The 17,402-nt window shown below is 45.4% G+C and overlaps 3 protein-coding genes and 1 pseudogene across 10 annotated transcripts; 3 read left to right on the top strand and 1 right to left on the bottom strand.

Moving 5' to 3' along the window:
- The first annotated feature begins 1,541 nt into the window (after positions 1-1,541).
- Positions 1,542-3,345, top strand: LOC122615857 (cytochrome P450 6a2-like). The gene is made up of 2 exons (XM_043791017.1): positions 1,542-2,855; positions 2,927-3,345. The coding sequence occupies exons 1-2, from the start codon at positions 1,646-1,648 to the stop codon at positions 3,343-3,345; spliced, it is 1,629 nt and encodes a 542-aa protein (XP_043646952.1). The 5' UTR covers positions 1,542-1,645.
- Positions 3,346-3,512: 167 nt separating this feature from the next.
- On the bottom strand, positions 3,513-4,989 carry LOC122626057 (annotated as a pseudogene).
- Positions 4,990-6,099: 1,110 nt separating this feature from the next.
- Positions 6,100-6,794, top strand: LOC122626370 (barrier-to-autointegration factor). Its single transcript, XM_043806612.1, has 2 exons — positions 6,100-6,338; positions 6,421-6,794. Exons 1-2 carry the CDS (start codon positions 6,213-6,215, stop codon positions 6,565-6,567), a joined length of 273 nt encoding a protein of 90 aa, XP_043662547.1. The 5' UTR covers positions 6,100-6,212; the 3' UTR covers positions 6,568-6,794.
- Positions 6,795-7,404: 610 nt separating this feature from the next.
- LOC122620186 (striatin-3) lies at positions 7,405-16,838 on the top strand. Of its 8 annotated transcripts, none has more exons than XM_043797601.1 (5): positions 7,405-7,524; positions 8,753-9,334; positions 12,581-13,058; positions 13,141-13,335; positions 13,894-16,838. In XM_043797601.1, exons 2-5 carry the CDS (start codon positions 8,951-8,953, stop codon positions 15,003-15,005), a joined length of 2,169 nt encoding a protein of 722 aa, XP_043653536.1. In that variant the 5' UTR covers positions 7,405-7,524; positions 8,753-8,950; the 3' UTR covers positions 15,006-16,838. The 8 variants fall into 8 exon arrangements, with proteins under 8 accessions (XP_043653536.1, XP_043653478.1, XP_043653528.1 ...); XM_043797543.1 differs by having other exon boundaries at positions 13,117-13,335; XM_043797593.1 differs by lacking the exon at positions 7,405-7,524 and adding an exon at positions 7,582-7,719 and having other exon boundaries at positions 13,117-13,335.
- The last annotated feature ends 564 nt before the right edge of the window (positions 16,839-17,402 follow it).

Below are 17,402 nucleotides of genomic sequence, written 5' to 3'. Positions count from 1 at the left end.
TCGAGGGTGTGGATTTTATAGCCTATGATAAGCTAGAAGAGGGCCAGGTGTCAATCAAGACTGGAGTTTTGGACGGACTGCTGGCCAGGTTGAAGCCTCGGTCGGAAGGGTCTCAGCGTTATCATCACCCAACTCAGTTGGGTGTCCCAAGCGCGGCGCTGTTAAATTGGGTTAAGCCCAGTTCTTCGGTGCATACTAATCGATGGTGCATTGCCCCGATATTGAAAAGTGGAACAATTTAAAGATTTGAAAATATTTTTGAAACTGCAGAAACTAAATAAATACCTTTGATAGATTAGATAACTAAGTTACAATTACAATTTCTTATTACACAAGTGCATTTTTCACTTAATGTTTTTCTAATGTTATGTACAATCTGTTCTATCTACATATAACATTTATAATAATTTGGTAAAACAAAAAAATTTTAATGCCGTAAAAATTGTATTGCTAATTTGTAACTCATTAAGTATTCAAAATCTATAACGGTCATGTAAAATACCATGCAACAAAACAATGTAAGTATACATCATACATGTAATCATTTGGTATTCAACCTTAGTAAATTACAAAAATGTCTGATGCGCAATTTTAGAAAAACCTTTTTGAATGCATTTCATAAAACCATATTCTTTTGCATTGTTATTTATATGAAATAATAAGGTTTGTTGATTTCCCGGGATATCCTGGATATTACGTGGCCTGCTACCGTGCAAAATTTGATTTGGTATATTTAGGTCTGCTGTGGTATATTCGAAAATATCACTCGCAGCCACACTGGTTGTGCGTCATTTTCAGAAACGCCGCGAATATTTTGCCATTGAAATCTAGCTTAGCACTGGAATTTCGCAACGCACAACAGAAAAGCAAACAGCAGACATGTCGGGCACCTCGCAAAAATACAGGAACTTTGTGGCGGAGCCGATGGGCAACAAGTCGGTGACGGAACTGGCCGGAATCGGGGAAACCCTTGGTGGACGCTTGACGGACGCTGGATTCGACAAGGTGGCCCTACGCGGGGCGTGGCACCATGCTGGCCAAGTTCACGTCCAGGGAACTGGACGACGTGGATGGCTATAGGCACTATGAAATTGAGCCACGACCGGAGGATCTGCTGCAGCCCAATGGAAGCCACCGAAGCAGCAACATCATCCGCAGACGCACCGATGTAATAGCCTAAACCTTTCTTAGTTAAAATGCGTTGCCCTTTTGTATTGATTAGACTAAGTGATTTGTTGTAAATAATATTATTAATACACCGTAATTATACCCGTTACTCGTAAAGAAAAAGGGTATACTAGATTCGTTGAAAAGTATGTAACAGGCAGAAAGAAGGAAGCGTTTTCGAACATATAAAGTATATGTATATATGTCCGTTTTGAAAATTGTTTTGATATTTTTGCACATTTTTGTTATTCCTGTAAATTTCTATAGAGTTTATAAATGAGTAAGTTAACCTGTTGGAACATTCTTTGCGGGAGCACCAACCGATTTGATTACCAACAATTTCGTTATCAGTTATTTATATTTTGATTCGGGAGCATTAGTACAGAGAAGCGGTTCGGTACCTCTTTGAAGGTGCTCTTAAAACGATAAGTAAAGTAGCCGAGTTTGTAATCATGACTACCAACTAAAATGCCTCGTCATGCGTCGCGGGGAACCCTATAAAAAGTGCCCCAACATTTCATCATGGAGATCAGAAAATCGTCATAGGTCGAGCACTACGAATGCGAACCGGGAGCAGCTAGGCAACATGTTTGTTTTAATATATCTTCTGATCGCGATCTCTTCGCTTTTGGCCTACTTGCACCACCGCAACTTCAACTACTGGAGTCGCCGCGGAGTGCCACACGATGCGCCGCATCCACTGTATGGCAACATGGTCGGGTTCCGGAAGAGCCGGGTAATGCAAAACTTCTTCTTTGACTACTACAACAAGTACCGAAAGAGCGGCAACCCCTTCGTGGGCTTTTACTTCCTGCACAAGCCGGCCGCCTTCATCGTGGACACCCAGCTGGCCAAGAACATCCTGATCAAGGACTTCGCGAACTTCGCCGATCGCGGCCAGTTCCACAACGGACGCGACGATCCGCTCACGCAGCACCTGTTCAACCTGGACGGAAAGAAGTGGAAGGATATGCGTCAGCGGCTGACGCCCACGTTCACCTCGGGCAAGATGAAGTTCATGTTCCCCACGGTGATCAAGGTGTCCGAGGAGTTTGTCAAGGTGATCACGGAGCAGGTGCCCGCCGCCCAGAACGGAGCTGTGCTCGAGATCAAGGAGCTGATGGCCAGATACACCACCGATGTGATTGGCACCTGTGCCTTCGGCATTGAGTGCAACACGCTGCGCAACCCAGTCAGCGATTTCCGCACCATGGGAAAGAAGGTGTTCACCGAGGTGCGTCACGGGAGACTGCTCACCATGTTCATGTTCAGCTTTCCCAAGCTGGCCAGCAGGCTGCGGATGCGCATGCTGCCGGAGGACGTCCACCAGTTCTTCATGCGCCTTGTCAACGACACGATTGCCCTCCGGGAGCGGGAGAACTTCAAGAGGAATGACTTCATGAACCTGCTGATCGAACTGAAGCAGAAAGGGCGCGCCACCCTGGACAACGGTGAGGTGATCGAGGGCATGGACATCGGTGAACTGGCCGCCCAGGTGTTCGTCTTCTATGTGGCCGGCTTTGAGACCTCCTCCTCGACTATGAGCTACTGCCTGTATGAGTTGGCCCAGAATCAGGGCATCCAGGACAGGCTGAGGAACGAGATCGAAACGGTGCTGGAGGCACACGAGGGGCAGCTGACATATGACTCCATCAAGGCCATGACCTACTTGGACCAGGTCATCTCAGGTAGGTGTTCTATCTGAAACACACAACCCCAACAGGGATTCTAACTGGTTTTACCCCATATCTCTATGCAGAAACCCTGAGGCTCTACACCTTGGTGTCCCACCTCGAACGGCAGGCCCTTAACGACTACGTGGTGCCAGGCCACGAGAAGTTGTTGATTGAGAAGGGCACTCAGGTCCTAATTCCCGCGTGTGCCTACCACCGCGATGAGGATCTTTATCCCAATCCTGAGGTCTTCGATCCCGAGCGCTTCTCGCCGGAGAAAGTGGCCGCCCGCGAGTCCGTGGAGTGGCTGCCATTCGGCGACGGACCGCGGAACTGCATCGGGATGCGGTTTGGCCAAATGCAGGCCCGCATCGGCCTGGCTCAGATCATCAGCCGGTTCCGGATATCCGTCTGCGACCAGACAGAGATCCCACTCAAGTATAACCCCATTTCCATAGCTTTGGTCCCCGCTGGGGGCATCTACTTGCGGATGGAGCGCATCTAAGCTCAACTTTCATTGTTAACTGACTTTGATTTTGTGAAAACTTTTAATTAATTAAATACCATTCGTTGTTGACCATACATATTACTTTTTTAACTTACCCAACCATATTCACTTACTGGCTTAAGATAACTGATTTTAGAGCAAGTGCAATTGCACAGTGTATTTTATGGTATATGTAATAATAATATTTATAGTAAACATAAACTATTTATATTTTCGACGAGAAGAAGGTTCAATTACTCCATACATCATCGATTCCCAAGGCGTAGCTCGGTTTGTTGGCCGTCTTCACAAAGAATACTCCCCGAGCCTCGCGAGGAACTGGATCACCCATTAGGATCTTTCCGCCAGTACAGTTCTTTCCTTTGAGCTCATCCAGTCCGGAGCAGGGAACACCATAGAATCCTTTGGGAGAGTTAATAGACTCGGCGTAATATTCATAGGAACGTCCATGACTGCAACCAGCTGAAAAATAAAAATAAATTTGACAATTCTGCTTGAAAGAAATCGAAACCGATTTCAAAACTCACTGAAAATCTGTGAAAGCTCCTTGCAGCCAGGCTGCGGTGGTCCACCGCCATTTGGATAGAAATCCACCATGCCGATGGGTTTGCGGAAGCCCAGGTATCCGGCACAGCTGTGAATCACATCCACAAAGTTGGCGTCCGTGTCGTCCAAGTGATTCTCCGGACCGATGCAATCCTCGAAAGCGGGACGAGCTGGATCCAAGCCGGTGATGCGGTTCACCCTGTACTTTGTGTACGAACCAGCATAGCCCATGATGTGCGCACCCAGACTGTGGCCAATCAAATGGATCCTATTCGGGTCCGCATCCTTCTCCTCCACCAGCAGATCGATTAGCTTGGCCACTGCCCTGCCCACCTGCACCGTATATCTGGCCGGGGTCAGGTAGTAGATATTGTCCGCCTGATCCTTCCAGTTGATGGCGAACACGTTCACCTGGCCACGTTCGATGTAGGCACCACGAATCGATTGGATGGAATTGCTCATGGTGCTGGACTTCCAGCCGTGTACGAGGATCTTGGTGTCCAGTTCCGGATTGAACTTCTCCGCCATCTCCTGCCAGGTGTCCCGCTTGTGACGCTGCGGAAACTCAAAGTTGTTGTCATCTATCCAGAAGTCGGCGCTGGAACTGGAGTCGCTGAAATAGGAGGATTAACACTGTGACAACTTCGAAAGAAAACTCTTAGAACGGATAACATTTGAGTTTAAAATGTTTAAAAATGTTTAAAATTAATGAAATACCAAAACCACTTACCTTCCATATAGTTCGAACTTGATGAGCTGAGGCAGATTGATGCGGTTTTCGGGCGGAGGTTCCACCAGATAGGCCACCTCCGGCTTACCCTGCCATTGGGCATATAGATCCAGGTCTTGTTGTAATCCTCCTGGTTCAGAGCCACCTCACCACGAATGCCAACTATCAAAAGAAGAAACATTTGCTTTAGGAGCATAGCTAAACCGAATTTAGAGCAGTTTACAGAGCAGCAGCACGGGTCGCACCACTTGGGCGAGGGCAGCGAATCCGGTGATGAGCCACTGAACCACCACAAATGTGGTGGACACCTCGTTGCGACACGGATTTATCACATTGCAAATGCAGGCCAGCGCATTTGAGGACATCTTGACCAGCTAAACGTCGATCTTGTACTGATCGGACGCCGGATCGCCGAAGATCGGAGTTCCCAGCTCCAGCTGCCCAGATCCAAGCTCATTAAGGCGGCTGACGCATTAGTAATCCTCGAAACCGGTTCCAGCCCAGCAATTAATTTGTGGCCTGGAGCGCTTTAATTACTCAGCATCAGTGCGCTGTGTGTGCGCAAATCTCGGTCAGGTGAGACAAAGCCACATATGTATGCCCGATTCCCCGTAACTCAACTCACCCATCCAACTAAGGGTCAGGCCACAAAGCCAGCAAAGCGCCAACATCTCTGCACCGAAATCGACTTCACTGTGCCACGGAACTCGAGGGTGTGGATTTTATAGCCTATGATAAGCTAGAAGAGGGCCAGGTGTCAATCAAGACTGGAGTTGTGGACGGACTGCTGGCCAGGTTGAAGCCTCTGTCGGAAGGGTCTCAGCGTTAACATCACCCAACTCAGTTGGGTGTCCCAAGCGCGGCGCTGTTAAATTGGGTTAGGCCCAGCTCTTCGGTGCATACTAATCGATGGTGCTTTGCCCCGATATTGAAAAGTGGAACAATTTAAAAAATTTGAAATTATTTTTGAAACTGCAGAAACTAAATAAATACCTTTAATAGATTAGATAACTAAGTTACAACTACAATTTCTTATTAAACAAGTGCATTTTGCACTTAATGTTTTTCTTAATGTTATGTACAATCTGTTCTATCTACATATAACATTTATAATAATTTGGTAAAACAAAAAAATTTTAATGCCGTAAAAATGGTATTGCTAATTTGTTACTCATTAAGTATTCAAAATCTAAAACGGTCATGTAAAATACCATGCAATAAAACAATGTAAGTATACATCATACATGTAATCATTTGGTATTCAACCTTAGTAAATTACAAAAATGTCTGATGCGCAATTTTAGAAAAACCTTTTTGAATGCATTTCATAAAACCCTATTCTTTTGCATTGTTATTTATATGAAATAATAAGGTTTGTTGATTTCCCGGGATATCCTGGATATTACGTGGCCTGCTACCGTGCAAAATTTGATTTGGTATATTTAGGTCTGCTGTGGTATATTCGAAAATATCACTCGCAGCCACACTGGTTGTGCGTCATTTTCAGAAACGCCGCGAATATTTTGCCATTGAAATCTAGCTTAGCACTGGAATTTCGCAACGCACAACAGAAAAGCAAACAGCAGACATGTCGGGCACCTCGCAAAAATACAGGAACTTTGTGGCGGAGCCGATGGGCAACAAGTCGGTGACGGAACTGGCCGGAATCGGGGAAACCCTTGGTGGACGCTTGACGGACGCTGGATTCGACAAGGTGCGTGTGTAAATATGATGACGCCATGTGCGCAAATAAACAATGCCGCCAAGTGCTAACGAAACATTTCCATCCATTGTAGGCCTACACCGTGCTGGGACAGTACCTGGTGCTGAAGAAGGACGAGGAGCTCTTCAAGGACTGGATGAAGGAGGTGTGCCACGCGAGCTCCAAGCAGGCATCCGATTGCTACAACTGCCTCAACGATTGGTGCGAGGAGTTCTTGTAAGATGGACGGTTGAAGAGGATTGAAGCATCGGCACACTCGAGTATTTCGATCAAAAGGAATCTGCTAAAGGCATCGGTCAATCAATTCAAGAAAAAGGCCGCAATACTAGCTAAGCATTTGCCGTGTTCATGTTCATAACACTGTTAGTATGTAGATGTAAGGTGTAATGTAATGTCTAACCCGAATAAATGTACAGTCATGGAAACGATCCTGTTTTGCAAAAAGTACAGTAGGTGTCAATCATTTGTTGGTGACGGAAAAGAAGCGTTTAATTAATTTTATTGGTGCATAACAAATGGTGCCACTTGAATATGCTGTGCACCATGCGCAGATCGGTTGGCGACTATAACATCCTAATGTTTTAGGTATTTGGCGAGTAGGAGCCTCTGACTCGCTGAAATAAGCGTGAATCTAATTTACTCTATCAGCGGGCGGATGTTGCCTTATTTTTCGGCGATTCCTCGAAGTCTAACTTTTTTGATTATTCGGAAATGTTATTTTTAAGTATGGATTTGGAATCTTTTAAATACCAAACGCTATTATAAAAAGCAAAGCTAACGGTTTTCCCTTAAAGCAATAAGCATAAACGGTTAAAAATATATTTAATCAAAGATCTTAATATTAATAGTCGCTCTTCATCCAATAGATTGGCTCTGAAAATGTGCTACGCGCGCAGATAAGTTTATTAAATACGTCAAATAGTTCACACTGAATTTGTATATTTCTTAAATTAACAAATTAAATAAAATATTATAAAAACAAATTTTTAAAATTAGTGGTATTAAATAGTATTTCTCGTCACTGGAGTGGTATTAAATGGTATTTATTTTGGGCACGGTGGTATTTTCTATCGTTATCGGCGCGGTCACGCTGCTAAGAATTACATTACGCGTGAATACCAATGAAAATCAAGAGAAAAATTGCAAAACACAACCAAGCGGTGCAATAAATCGCAAAGTAAGAAGCGCAAAATGCGCAAATGCCGTTAGCGCGTATAAAAATGCAAAAACACCTAACGATAGATTAAACAAAGTGAAATTAACTCGGCTTTGGCATATGCGTACACCAATGTGCCAGTGTGTGTGTGTTTTTCTTTGTATATAGACTCGCAGAGCGAGACGGCCATACACGACGGCAGACGGGACGGTGCAGGTGCGCGAGTGCGAGCGAGAGCAAGGCTGTGCGGGCACTGCTACTCTGTGTGTTATTTCAGAGTTCCAGGCCAAACATTCTGATGTGCGGCCGAATCAAATCGACTTTTTGTGTGCATCGCCCAGCGTTCGCCTTAATTAATTAGTGATTGCAAACGGGCAATTATGCACAAAATTACGGACTAATACAACTGCCCGCGTCTCGCTCTCTTCTTCTCCCTTTTAAATAGTCGTTTGCTCTTCGCACACAATACGGTGAACCCTGCGAAAGGTAGCAACAACGTTTCCTTGGAAAAAGCTGTAAATAGTAAACAAAATTGTCAAGTTAACGAGCCGAGGTTTCAAAATAAGGTTCGAGTACGTTGGCAGCGGCTGCCCAGGCAGCAAAGAAAAACATATACGCAGTACAAGATTCAGCTGGACAGCAAGGAAGAGTTAAAAAGTTATAGCACAAAAAAACCAAGAGAAACAAGAACCCCACCAAAATCCCCGCCGTGTGCTTGTGTGTGTGTGCCATTCAAATTTCCCTGCAACTGGGTGAGTGTGCGTGCGTGTGTGTTTGTGTGTGTCAGTTTAATTTTCCTACCAATAATCGCCTTTACAAGGTGTGGATTTTAACTGAACCCCCGCTTAAATTGATAAAGGTTCAAACTCTTGCGTTACATCAGCTGTTTTACGGCTTTTTGTGCTATAACTTACGCTTTTCCCGAAAGCCGTTGGCAACACTAGAGCGTAAAAGAGAATAAAGAATCGCGAGTACCGTAAAGAGCAAGAGAGAGAAATAGGGAGCGTGAGCGTGAGAGAGAAAGGGAGAGCGGGGATGTGGGGGCGGTTCCGGTGCGAGAAAACGTAGTAGTAGTACATAAAGAGAGTGCGAGCGAGAGAGAGGCAGCGAGCGAGTGTCCTGCGGCTGCTCCACCTCCCCTCCGTTGCCCTTCCATTCGGAAAATTCAATGACCTCATTTGTTTCATGTGCGAAACTTTGCTTTTCTTTTCCAACCCAAAAACTCGAAAAAAAAAAAAAACCAAAACAGGATATAGCGTTGGACCAGCGAGCAATCAAGTTCGAGAGAGCGACAAACAAAGGACCGTGCACTGGGCACCAGAAGGCAGACAGCTGGCAACGAATCAGGAGAGGATCAGGAGAGCAGGATCAGCGGGCACAGGATCAGGAGCAGGCAAAGAAAAACACCCGGCACACCCAGCACAGCCACTGAGAGCGACGTGAACCAATGGGCACCAATTCGGGAGCCACCGCTGGCATTAACAACAAGCCGGTTGGCGGTGCAACAGGAGCCGGCGTCCTTGTTGGCGGCGGTGTGGGCGGTGCCAACTCCTCGATCGGCGGTGTCCTGTCCAACAGCTTGGGCGGTGGCGGCAGCGGCGGTCTGAGCATTAGCGGCCTCAACGCTGGTGGACAGAACGCCAATGTGGGCGGAATGGGCAACATTGGCGGCGACGACGGCGGCAACGGGATGGTGGGCGGCGGTGTAAATAACCAACAGGCCACCACGCCCCAGTACACAATACCGGGCATCTTGCACTTCATCCAGCACGAGTGGTCGCGCTTCGAGCTGGAGCGATCACAGTGGGACGTGGACAGGGCCGAATTGCAGGTGAGTGATCCATTGCTTGGCTATATTGCTCATAACTCTTCTATGAAATTCAATACATCAGTACTTTTGAGAAAGGTGAATCAGATATGAGCTTAAGATATTAGTTCCACCATCAATTTAGTTCTCCTTCTACACTATTTAACACAAGTTTTCCTTGTTTGCTCAAACGTATGAATCATAACAGCGGGTGTTTCACTATTGATTAAGTAGATACAGGACTCACGGACTACAGCGAACTTACAAAAGTCAACATTGGACGGATAGTGACATTCGTGGTGATAAGTTATAAAAGAACTAATGAAACTGCAAATTGTTTGTCCTAGAAAGGACACCAAAATTATACCCCCAGCCAAAACAAAGGCAATTTGGCAAGCACGTTATTTCGAGGAGCACGGAGGGTGAAAAGGTCCTTGCTTATCGACAGCGGGAGCTCACTTTCCATTTCAATGATTTTCCGAGGCGCTAATGCATGAACATGCAAGGAAAACGGCCAGGAGGAGCGCCACCACGTTGCCTCTGGCTGTCTGCATGCAAGCGAATCGAGTTGAGCAATTGCCGTCATCGAGTTTTTATGCTCTGTTTGTCGCAGACGGCAAACGATTCCCCAAAAGCATGTAGTCCCCCCACAAAAACAAAAATAAGCGTAGCCGCTGGCAGGATAATATTATCGTATTATCGCAGGAGATTACCCAACCTCCAACCTGCCCCTGCCCCCCGCCCACCAGCGCCATCGTCAATGTCAATGTCGACCCACGCCCTATCGCTTTCACCTGCCAAGCGGCCAGATAACGAGCGGTATCGATAACGAGGCACAGTCCGTTACGCTCCGAATGCAACGTGACATTCAAGTCTGTCTCCCCGCTTTGCATCTTGTGGAAAAGTGGCATGGCGAAAAACCAAAAAAATACAAACTCAGGCCAGTTGACAACGCACATTTCTCGCCGCGATTTATGAACCTGTTCGCCTCGTTTGGCGTTTTGGCCAAAATGAGTCTGGTGAATCGGGTGGGCAGCAGCAGAGGCGACGCCATCCGAGATGGCTCTGTTTCAGCAGTCGTGGCAGCGTTCCCTGCCCCGGTCTCCCCTGGCTGCCTGGATCTATTTATACTTCCATGCACATCTCACAGCGCTTTGTGTGCCAGTGCCGACTGCTGCGAATGCAACGTCCTTGTCCCAACGAATCTCAGTTTCCCCGGTCTTCCCATGAATGCATCCACTTCCACTTCCACTTCCTACTCGGTCGGCTTTTCCTGCTGTCGCGTTTGTCAGGCAATTAACTGGCACTGTGGTCGGAATCTCTTTAGCAAAAGAACATTTATAGGTAGTTTATTATGTTTCTGGGATGAATTTTAATCCAAATATTCATTCGTTATATTAAGAAATGGTAGGTTTTCCTCAAAACATTAGAAAACAGCCTTTACATTTATTGCTTTGCAAACAAAATATATCTATATTTAATAATTTATATCATATTTACCTAAAAATACGTGACAAATTCTACAGATATTGTAGCACACTGTAAGCAGGAATGACGCGACAACTGCTAATATATTTTCAATCATTTCGCCATTGCAAAAGTGTTTGTGTGCAAATGCATTTACAGATTAGAGAAACCAACGCCGCTGGCTCTTGTCATATTAATAATTCTATTTATATGCCCTTCTGTACAATATGGTCACTTCCCGACAGCATTATGCAATGGACAATTCCAAGAGGCCAATTCCTCACCTCGCCCTTGGTTAGCCAGCATTTTTCAGAAATGCTAATCGAAATCTTCGGGCTTCACTCGGCCCATTAAGTTACAAATGCGCATTTGTCATGGCATTCGTAATTTCTAATTGCGAATACACGGCGAATAAAAACCAGTTGCATGTCGTGGAGCGATTTGTGTGGATTCTTTGCTTTTGCTCAACTCCAAGGCGTTGGCGTGTGTGTTACCTGGGACCCTTTTGGCTCCAGCGCCCATCCAATTCATATATGTATATCCGGAATATTAGCGCGCTGCTTTTAATTAGCCAGCTTAAGCGGCCAAATGAAATGCCATTGAGCGGTAATTTAAATGCACAACATGTTTCCATTAACAGCAGCAACAGCAGCAGCACAAAGAGTGTTTCTACCGCCCTTTCGCTGCTATTAGCATGGGCAAATAGTTATTGTTGCTGGTTCTGGTTCTGCGCTCGCCTCATTTTACAGACATGCGTTCGCTCGCCACACTCGCGGCCAAAACTATAGGGATCGCTAAATGAATAACTGATAAATTCATAAAATAACAAAGTTGGATGCTAGGATAGTTGTTAAAGAAGATTTTAGTTTGCATGTCATTTAAACTAATTTCCCAATGAAAGGAATAGAATTCAATAGAATTGCATAACATGTATACATATGTATCAATAAAAAAGCACACAGCTATTGGGCTGACCTGAAACGTAGAGTGTGGGTGCTGGCCACTTCCCCTCCATTGTTGGATTTATTTTTTATGTTACTTTTTTGCTGGGGCGTCATAGTTGTAGTTCTGGCACAAAGTTAGCCAGTTAGTAGAGCCAGTAGTAGAGTGAGAAATCAGCAAAAGCAAAAGCAAAAGTTTCGTTCCATTCCTTTACCAACGCATCTATGTCAGGTGCAGTGTTTGCCCCGCGGATTCGAGCACCTCCTGCATTTTCCGCACCCCCCCACCACCCAAATGCTTGGGAAATGCGCAGTCATAACTGCACGCTGTTGCTACGCTTGCTGAATGAACACGAAATGGGTGGAACAAAGGAGGGGGGGCGGAGTGGAAAATGCTGGGTGCATTGCAATTTTTACGCATTTCGATTAGTTGAACCGACGGTTGGCTTAGATACCACCCCCTGCCCGCTGCCTGCTGCCCGCAGTTGCCCCTCCAGCTAATTGTGCCAGTTGTAGTGTTTCTTTTTGTATTACTATTAATTGAATTTAATTGTTTTTCGTTGGCCCGACGCAGCGGAGCGTCAATTATGCTCCGCAGCAAACAAACAAACGCAATTGGATTGCAACGGCAGGAAAAATGGGGACAAAGCCGTATGGGAAAGCTATAGCCAGCAGTATTAATTAGTTTTCTATAACTCATAGTTTATATATGTATGTATATGTTCACTTGGGTGCACTTTCTCTTTCGAAAATCCAAATGAATATCTATGAATGATGTAATGTCCCTTAAACAGATTCTATTATTAGACATCTTAGTAAGTCTTATTGCAATCTTTAATCGCATCGCATTCCATCCGTGCAGGCTCGCATCGCAATGCTACTTGGGGAGCGCAAGTGCTTGGAAAGCCTCAAATCGGATCTGACGCGCCGCATCAAGATGCTGGAGTACGCGCTGCGCCAGGAGCGGGCGAAGTTCTATCGGTTAAAATACGGCACCGATCCGCCGCAGCTGAACGAGTTCAAGCCGTCGAACGAGGACGCCGGACTGGCCGGGGAGGTGGCCACCGATTCGGAGGTGCCCTACAGCAGTGTCTCGAACACCACGTGGCGGCAGGGACGTCAGATGCTGCGACAGTATCTGGCCGAGATCGGCTACACAGACAACATCATCGATGTGCGCTCGAATCGGGTGCGTTCGATCCTCGGCCTGAACAACAATGCAGAGCACGACGGCAGCGGCGGTGGTCTGGGTGGTGGACTTGGCGGCGGCACCGGCGGCGAGAACCTTAGCCCAAACATCAATGGAAACGAGAGCAACAAGCGCGCATCGGAGACGGAAGGTAGGTGATTGTGTTACGACCCCCCTGTTGGGAGATTTGAATAATTTGCTCACATCAGGCCGTCATACTCCCGCTAAAAAAGTGCAACAATCGATCGATGAAATAATCGTGGACACCGAGGCGGCTGTGATGGCGAACTTTGAGTTCCTGGGCGCCACCGAGATGTCCGACGACGACGAGATATCCGACGACCTGGAGATGGTGGCCACCGACAATGACGACACGGACGTGAAGATGGCCAAGCGCCCCAAGTCTGGCAAGGACATGCTGACCGAGGGTAAGACATGTTACGGATATTTCTTGCTTTGCTCGCAGCCCTCTTCCCGCATGGGCCCGCCTCGAATTTACGCATTTCTGTTCGCCAAATCATAGCAATAACGAAATCAATTCGGTTTAGATCCCCAGCTCCTGATAAATCCCACGTAGCAATGTAACCTAGTTTATGGTTGGCTTCTTGTCTTACGCTTTTCGTTTTTGTTTCTGCTTCTGTTTCTTTGGCAACTGTTCTACGTCTTCTACGTTCGTAGATCTTGAGGCCGATGTGGGAGAGCAGCTATTGAACGATATGAATCTCATGACTGAAGGTGCTTTTCAACTGATCTAACATGCTTTTGCCTATAACAAATATTTGGACTATATAACCCTCAAAGATGTGCATAGAGAATGATTATCACAGATACAGTTGGTTATAAGTTTAAATTCCTTAAAGAGAAATGTAACTTATAAACCCAACCAACAAAGTATCCGTGTTTATCTAATTTGGCGCTCCTTGAGTCTTTAGAAACTACCTTACAATATGATTCGTACTTACTGTATTTACTTAATCTTCCCACAGAGGTGGACGGCTCGTTGGGACTGGGAGAGCTTGCCCAGCTGACGGTGAATAACGAATCTGATGGCGCCTACGATGCGAACTCCAAGGATGGAACTGGCGGCAGTGCCGGCGGTGCTGGTTACCGCAAAACCTGGAACGCCAAGTACACACTTCGCTCGCACTTTGACGGAGTACGGTCACTTATCTTTCATCCAGAGGAGCCGGTGCTGATCACCGCCTCCGAGGATCATACGCTTAAGCTGTGGAACCTACAGAAAACGGTGCAGGCTAAAAAGTCGGCCAGCTTGGATGTGGAGCCACTGTATACGTTCAGGGCCCACACTGGTCCAGTTCTGTGCCTGGGCATGTCGTCCAGCGGCGAGACATGCTATTCTGGCGGCCTGGACGGCAACATTGAATGCTGGCAGTTGCCGTCACCGAACATCGATCCATACGATTGCTACGATCCGAACGTGCATTCCGGCACGCTCGAGGGGCATACGGATGCCGTGTGGGGCCTTACCACCATGCAAAGCAACATTGTGTCATGCTCAGCGGACGGAACGGTTAAGCTGTGGTCGCCCTACAACAAGGAACCGCTGCTGCGCACATACACAGCCTCGGAGGCAGAGGGTGCACCCTCCTCCGTCGACTTTGTTCGCAACGAGGTGGATCACATCGTGGTGGCCTACAACAGTGCCCACTGCATCGTGTATGATACGGAGACGGGCAAGCAGGTGGTGCGTCTGGAGGCGGCGCAGGAGATGTCTGGCAACACGGGGAAGTTCATCAACAAGGTGGTGTCACACCCAACGCTCCCCATTACGATAACAGCGCACGAGGATCGTCACATCCGCTTCTGGGACAACACCTCCGGCACGCTGGTACACTCCATGGTGGCGCATTTAGAGCCGGTCACCTCGCTGGCCGTCGACGCACACGGTCTGTATTTGCTATCCGGCTCGCACGACTGCTCGATACGGCTGTGGAACCTGGACAATAAGACGTGCGTGCAGGAGATCACAGCGCATCGCAAGAAGTTTGACGAGAGCATATTCGATGTGGCCTTCCATGCCACAAAGCCGTACATTGCTAGTGCCGGGGCCGATGGCCTCGCCAAGGTGTTTGTCTAAGTAAGACCATCATCTCCCTGGCCACGTCGGATCGAACGAATTCAGAATTCGGAATCCAGAGTGCATATTGCAGATGCAGAATCCACAGCCAGCAACTCACAGCTAAGCGATTGCGAGTTCGAGTTAAATAATTATATATACATTATAAATATACTATACATATAAATCTAATTATACTTCAACCGAGAACAACAACCAATTATGCATACAATAATAAGAGAGGGAAGAAAACACAAACAAAGCATAAACATACAAATAATTGCTAAAAAGTAAAACTAAAACAAACAAAAAAAGAAATAAATTCAAATTGAGAAACGGCATTTCATGCAGAGCAACAGAGTCAAGTAACAGACGAGAGTCACTTAATTTAGGAACGTAATTCTAAAGCAATGCATAATACGGCAAATAACCACAAATGAGTGCAACACATGGACATTATGTATCTGTTCAAAATAACACCCCGTAGCAATGAAAAAGTTTGATCTTGCTGTGGATACCCCCAGTAGTGGGGGGGATCAACCCAAGATCGATCCTCTTTTCGGTTATAGTTTTAATAGCACTTGCACAGCGATTGCTCAATACCGAGTTTGCCTATAAATCAGTCAGATCTCCTGTACATTTTATATACATACACAAAAACACGGATATATATATATATACTTATTCTATGCCCATGGCAAATCTTAAAGTGGAGCGTCTGGCCGGACACCTTCATAGGCACTCTCGCTGTGCAAGTGCAAGGACACGTTTCCTTCGCTGCAGGGTGAAATTGTAAGCGCTGCTGGCGAAGGAAAGTGTGTTGAAACATTTACGTAACGATTAACGATGTAGACGATCAAATTCTGTAGACTAAGCAAGGCATATACATATAACCAAACCATATAACCCGACCCCATATTAGCGAAAGAGCGAGAAAAAATTGTAAATTAACATTAATTAGAGGACAGTCGAGGTGAGACTATGATGAAGGCGGGTTTATTTATGCAGGTAGCAAGTCGAAAACACTGACCCACACACACAACACTGAATGTGAGACGAAAATTGAACAATTAGTACATGCAGAAAAATGCTTCTATGATTTCAATTGTCATTACCAAGGGAGTACGCAATGCTTGATGAACCACGACCATGTGAGGATGAGATATAAATAATAATTGCAGGCAAGCTATAAACGTATGCTAAGCTATTTATTTAATTTATGCATAGTATTAACGAATGAAAGAAAGAAACAAACAAACAAAATGTTGGCGCCAATCGCTGATCCAATGGATTTCGTAGTTGAATATAATTAGATTCGCTTACCATGGATGCGTACTCGTAATTTTAATCAAGTGAATACACGTTGAATGATCAGATTTAGATATGCGACTTGAACGTGAACGCCGAGCAACTCAATATTAGTTTTAGTATTACCAATTATTATTATTATTATTATTACTACTACGTGAGCCTTTCACCGACACTCTCCACAAACCTTTACACCCAAAACTTGATATTCGAAACCGACGAATCAGAATCAAAAACGATTGCGATCTGTGTACACCAAGCAAATCCTCTATTATTTTAATTACGTATTTTAATTTACGCCTTAGTTGTTACAATCGAGAAACCGAATCACCTTTTGGATCCCTCGGTGATCCAAAAACGCTGATGAGCCGATGATAATGGTAATAATAATAGATGTGGATGACCAGCGGGCAGCCACTCACAGTTATATAGCAGATCTATACATTTACATATATACATAAATCTATTGATTTCTAATTTTAACTGTAAATTTTTGATTTTTTATTACCGTGTATTTTTATTTTAAATAAAGTTTTACAAAAAGAAGCCATGTGACTTGCGTCTGCCTTTTGATTTCTTCCCAGACCCTTTCAAACAGCAACATTCCGTGATTGAGAACGTTGTAGACCAGCTGGTTCTCGTTTGCAACGGTGGCAAAAGTTAATAACATTCACTTGAAAATTACTAAGCAAACACCAAAAAGATACTACACCATAGATACTGTGGCATTTTCATTTTCGAACAGTTCTCGCTGCTGGCAGCATTTTGATTTCCTGAGTTTGCAAACTACACTGCGCGCAACATAAAAGCATTTTCGTTTCAAACCATTACAAATCCACTGCCGACAAACACAAGCTGCACGCATGCGTTTCGTTTCACAAAGAATTCGAGAATTCGGATCCGCAATGAAATTCCCATATATGTAATATGCTGAAAGTAACAGAAAGTAATGTAATTCTCCCAAAAAATATAAAAAAAAGAAGGATCCGATTTGGCATTCCAACTAATACTTAAGCCGCGGAGGGCACGATAAGCATTATTTAACTAAGTCTAAATAAAAGTTCATTGTAGATTTGAGCATATAGAAATGGTCCCAGGTCCTAATGAAAC

This window comes from Drosophila teissieri, chromosome 2L (genome assembly GCF_016746235.2).
Source record: "Drosophila teissieri strain GT53w chromosome 2L, Prin_Dtei_1.1, whole genome shotgun sequence".
Classification (NCBI taxonomy): Eukaryota; Metazoa; Arthropoda; class Insecta; order Diptera; family Drosophilidae; genus Drosophila; species Drosophila teissieri.
Note: the sequence above shows the minus strand (reverse complement) of the source record. Positions and strands in the feature narration are given on the sequence as shown.

Bases quoted from the DNA above. Each gene is read 5' to 3' on its own strand.
- LOC122615857 (XM_043791017.1), top strand. From the start codon at position 1,646: ATGCGTCGCGGGGAACCCTATAAAAAGTGCCCCAACATTTCATCATGG. The intron at 2,856-2,926 runs GTAGGTGTTCTA...ATCTCTATGCAG, and splicing joins CTTGGACCAGGTCATCTCAG to AAACCCTGAGGCTCTACACC.
- LOC122626370 (XM_043806612.1), top strand. From the start codon at position 6,213: ATGTCGGGCACCTCGCAAAAATACAGGAACTTTGTGGCGGAGCCGATG. The intron at 6,339-6,420 runs GTGCGTGTGTAA...CATCCATTGTAG, and splicing joins CGGACGCTGGATTCGACAAG to GCCTACACCGTGCTGGGACA.
- LOC122620186 (XM_043797543.1), top strand. From the start codon at position 8,951: ATGGGCACCAATTCGGGAGCCACCGCTGGCATTAACAACAAGCCGGTT. The intron at 9,335-12,580 runs GTGAGTGATCCA...CCATCCGTGCAG, and splicing joins TGGACAGGGCCGAATTGCAG to GCTCGCATCGCAATGCTACT. The intron at 13,336-13,893 runs GTAAGACATGTT...ATCTTCCCACAG, and splicing joins CAAGGACATGCTGACCGAGG to AGGTGGACGGCTCGTTGGGA.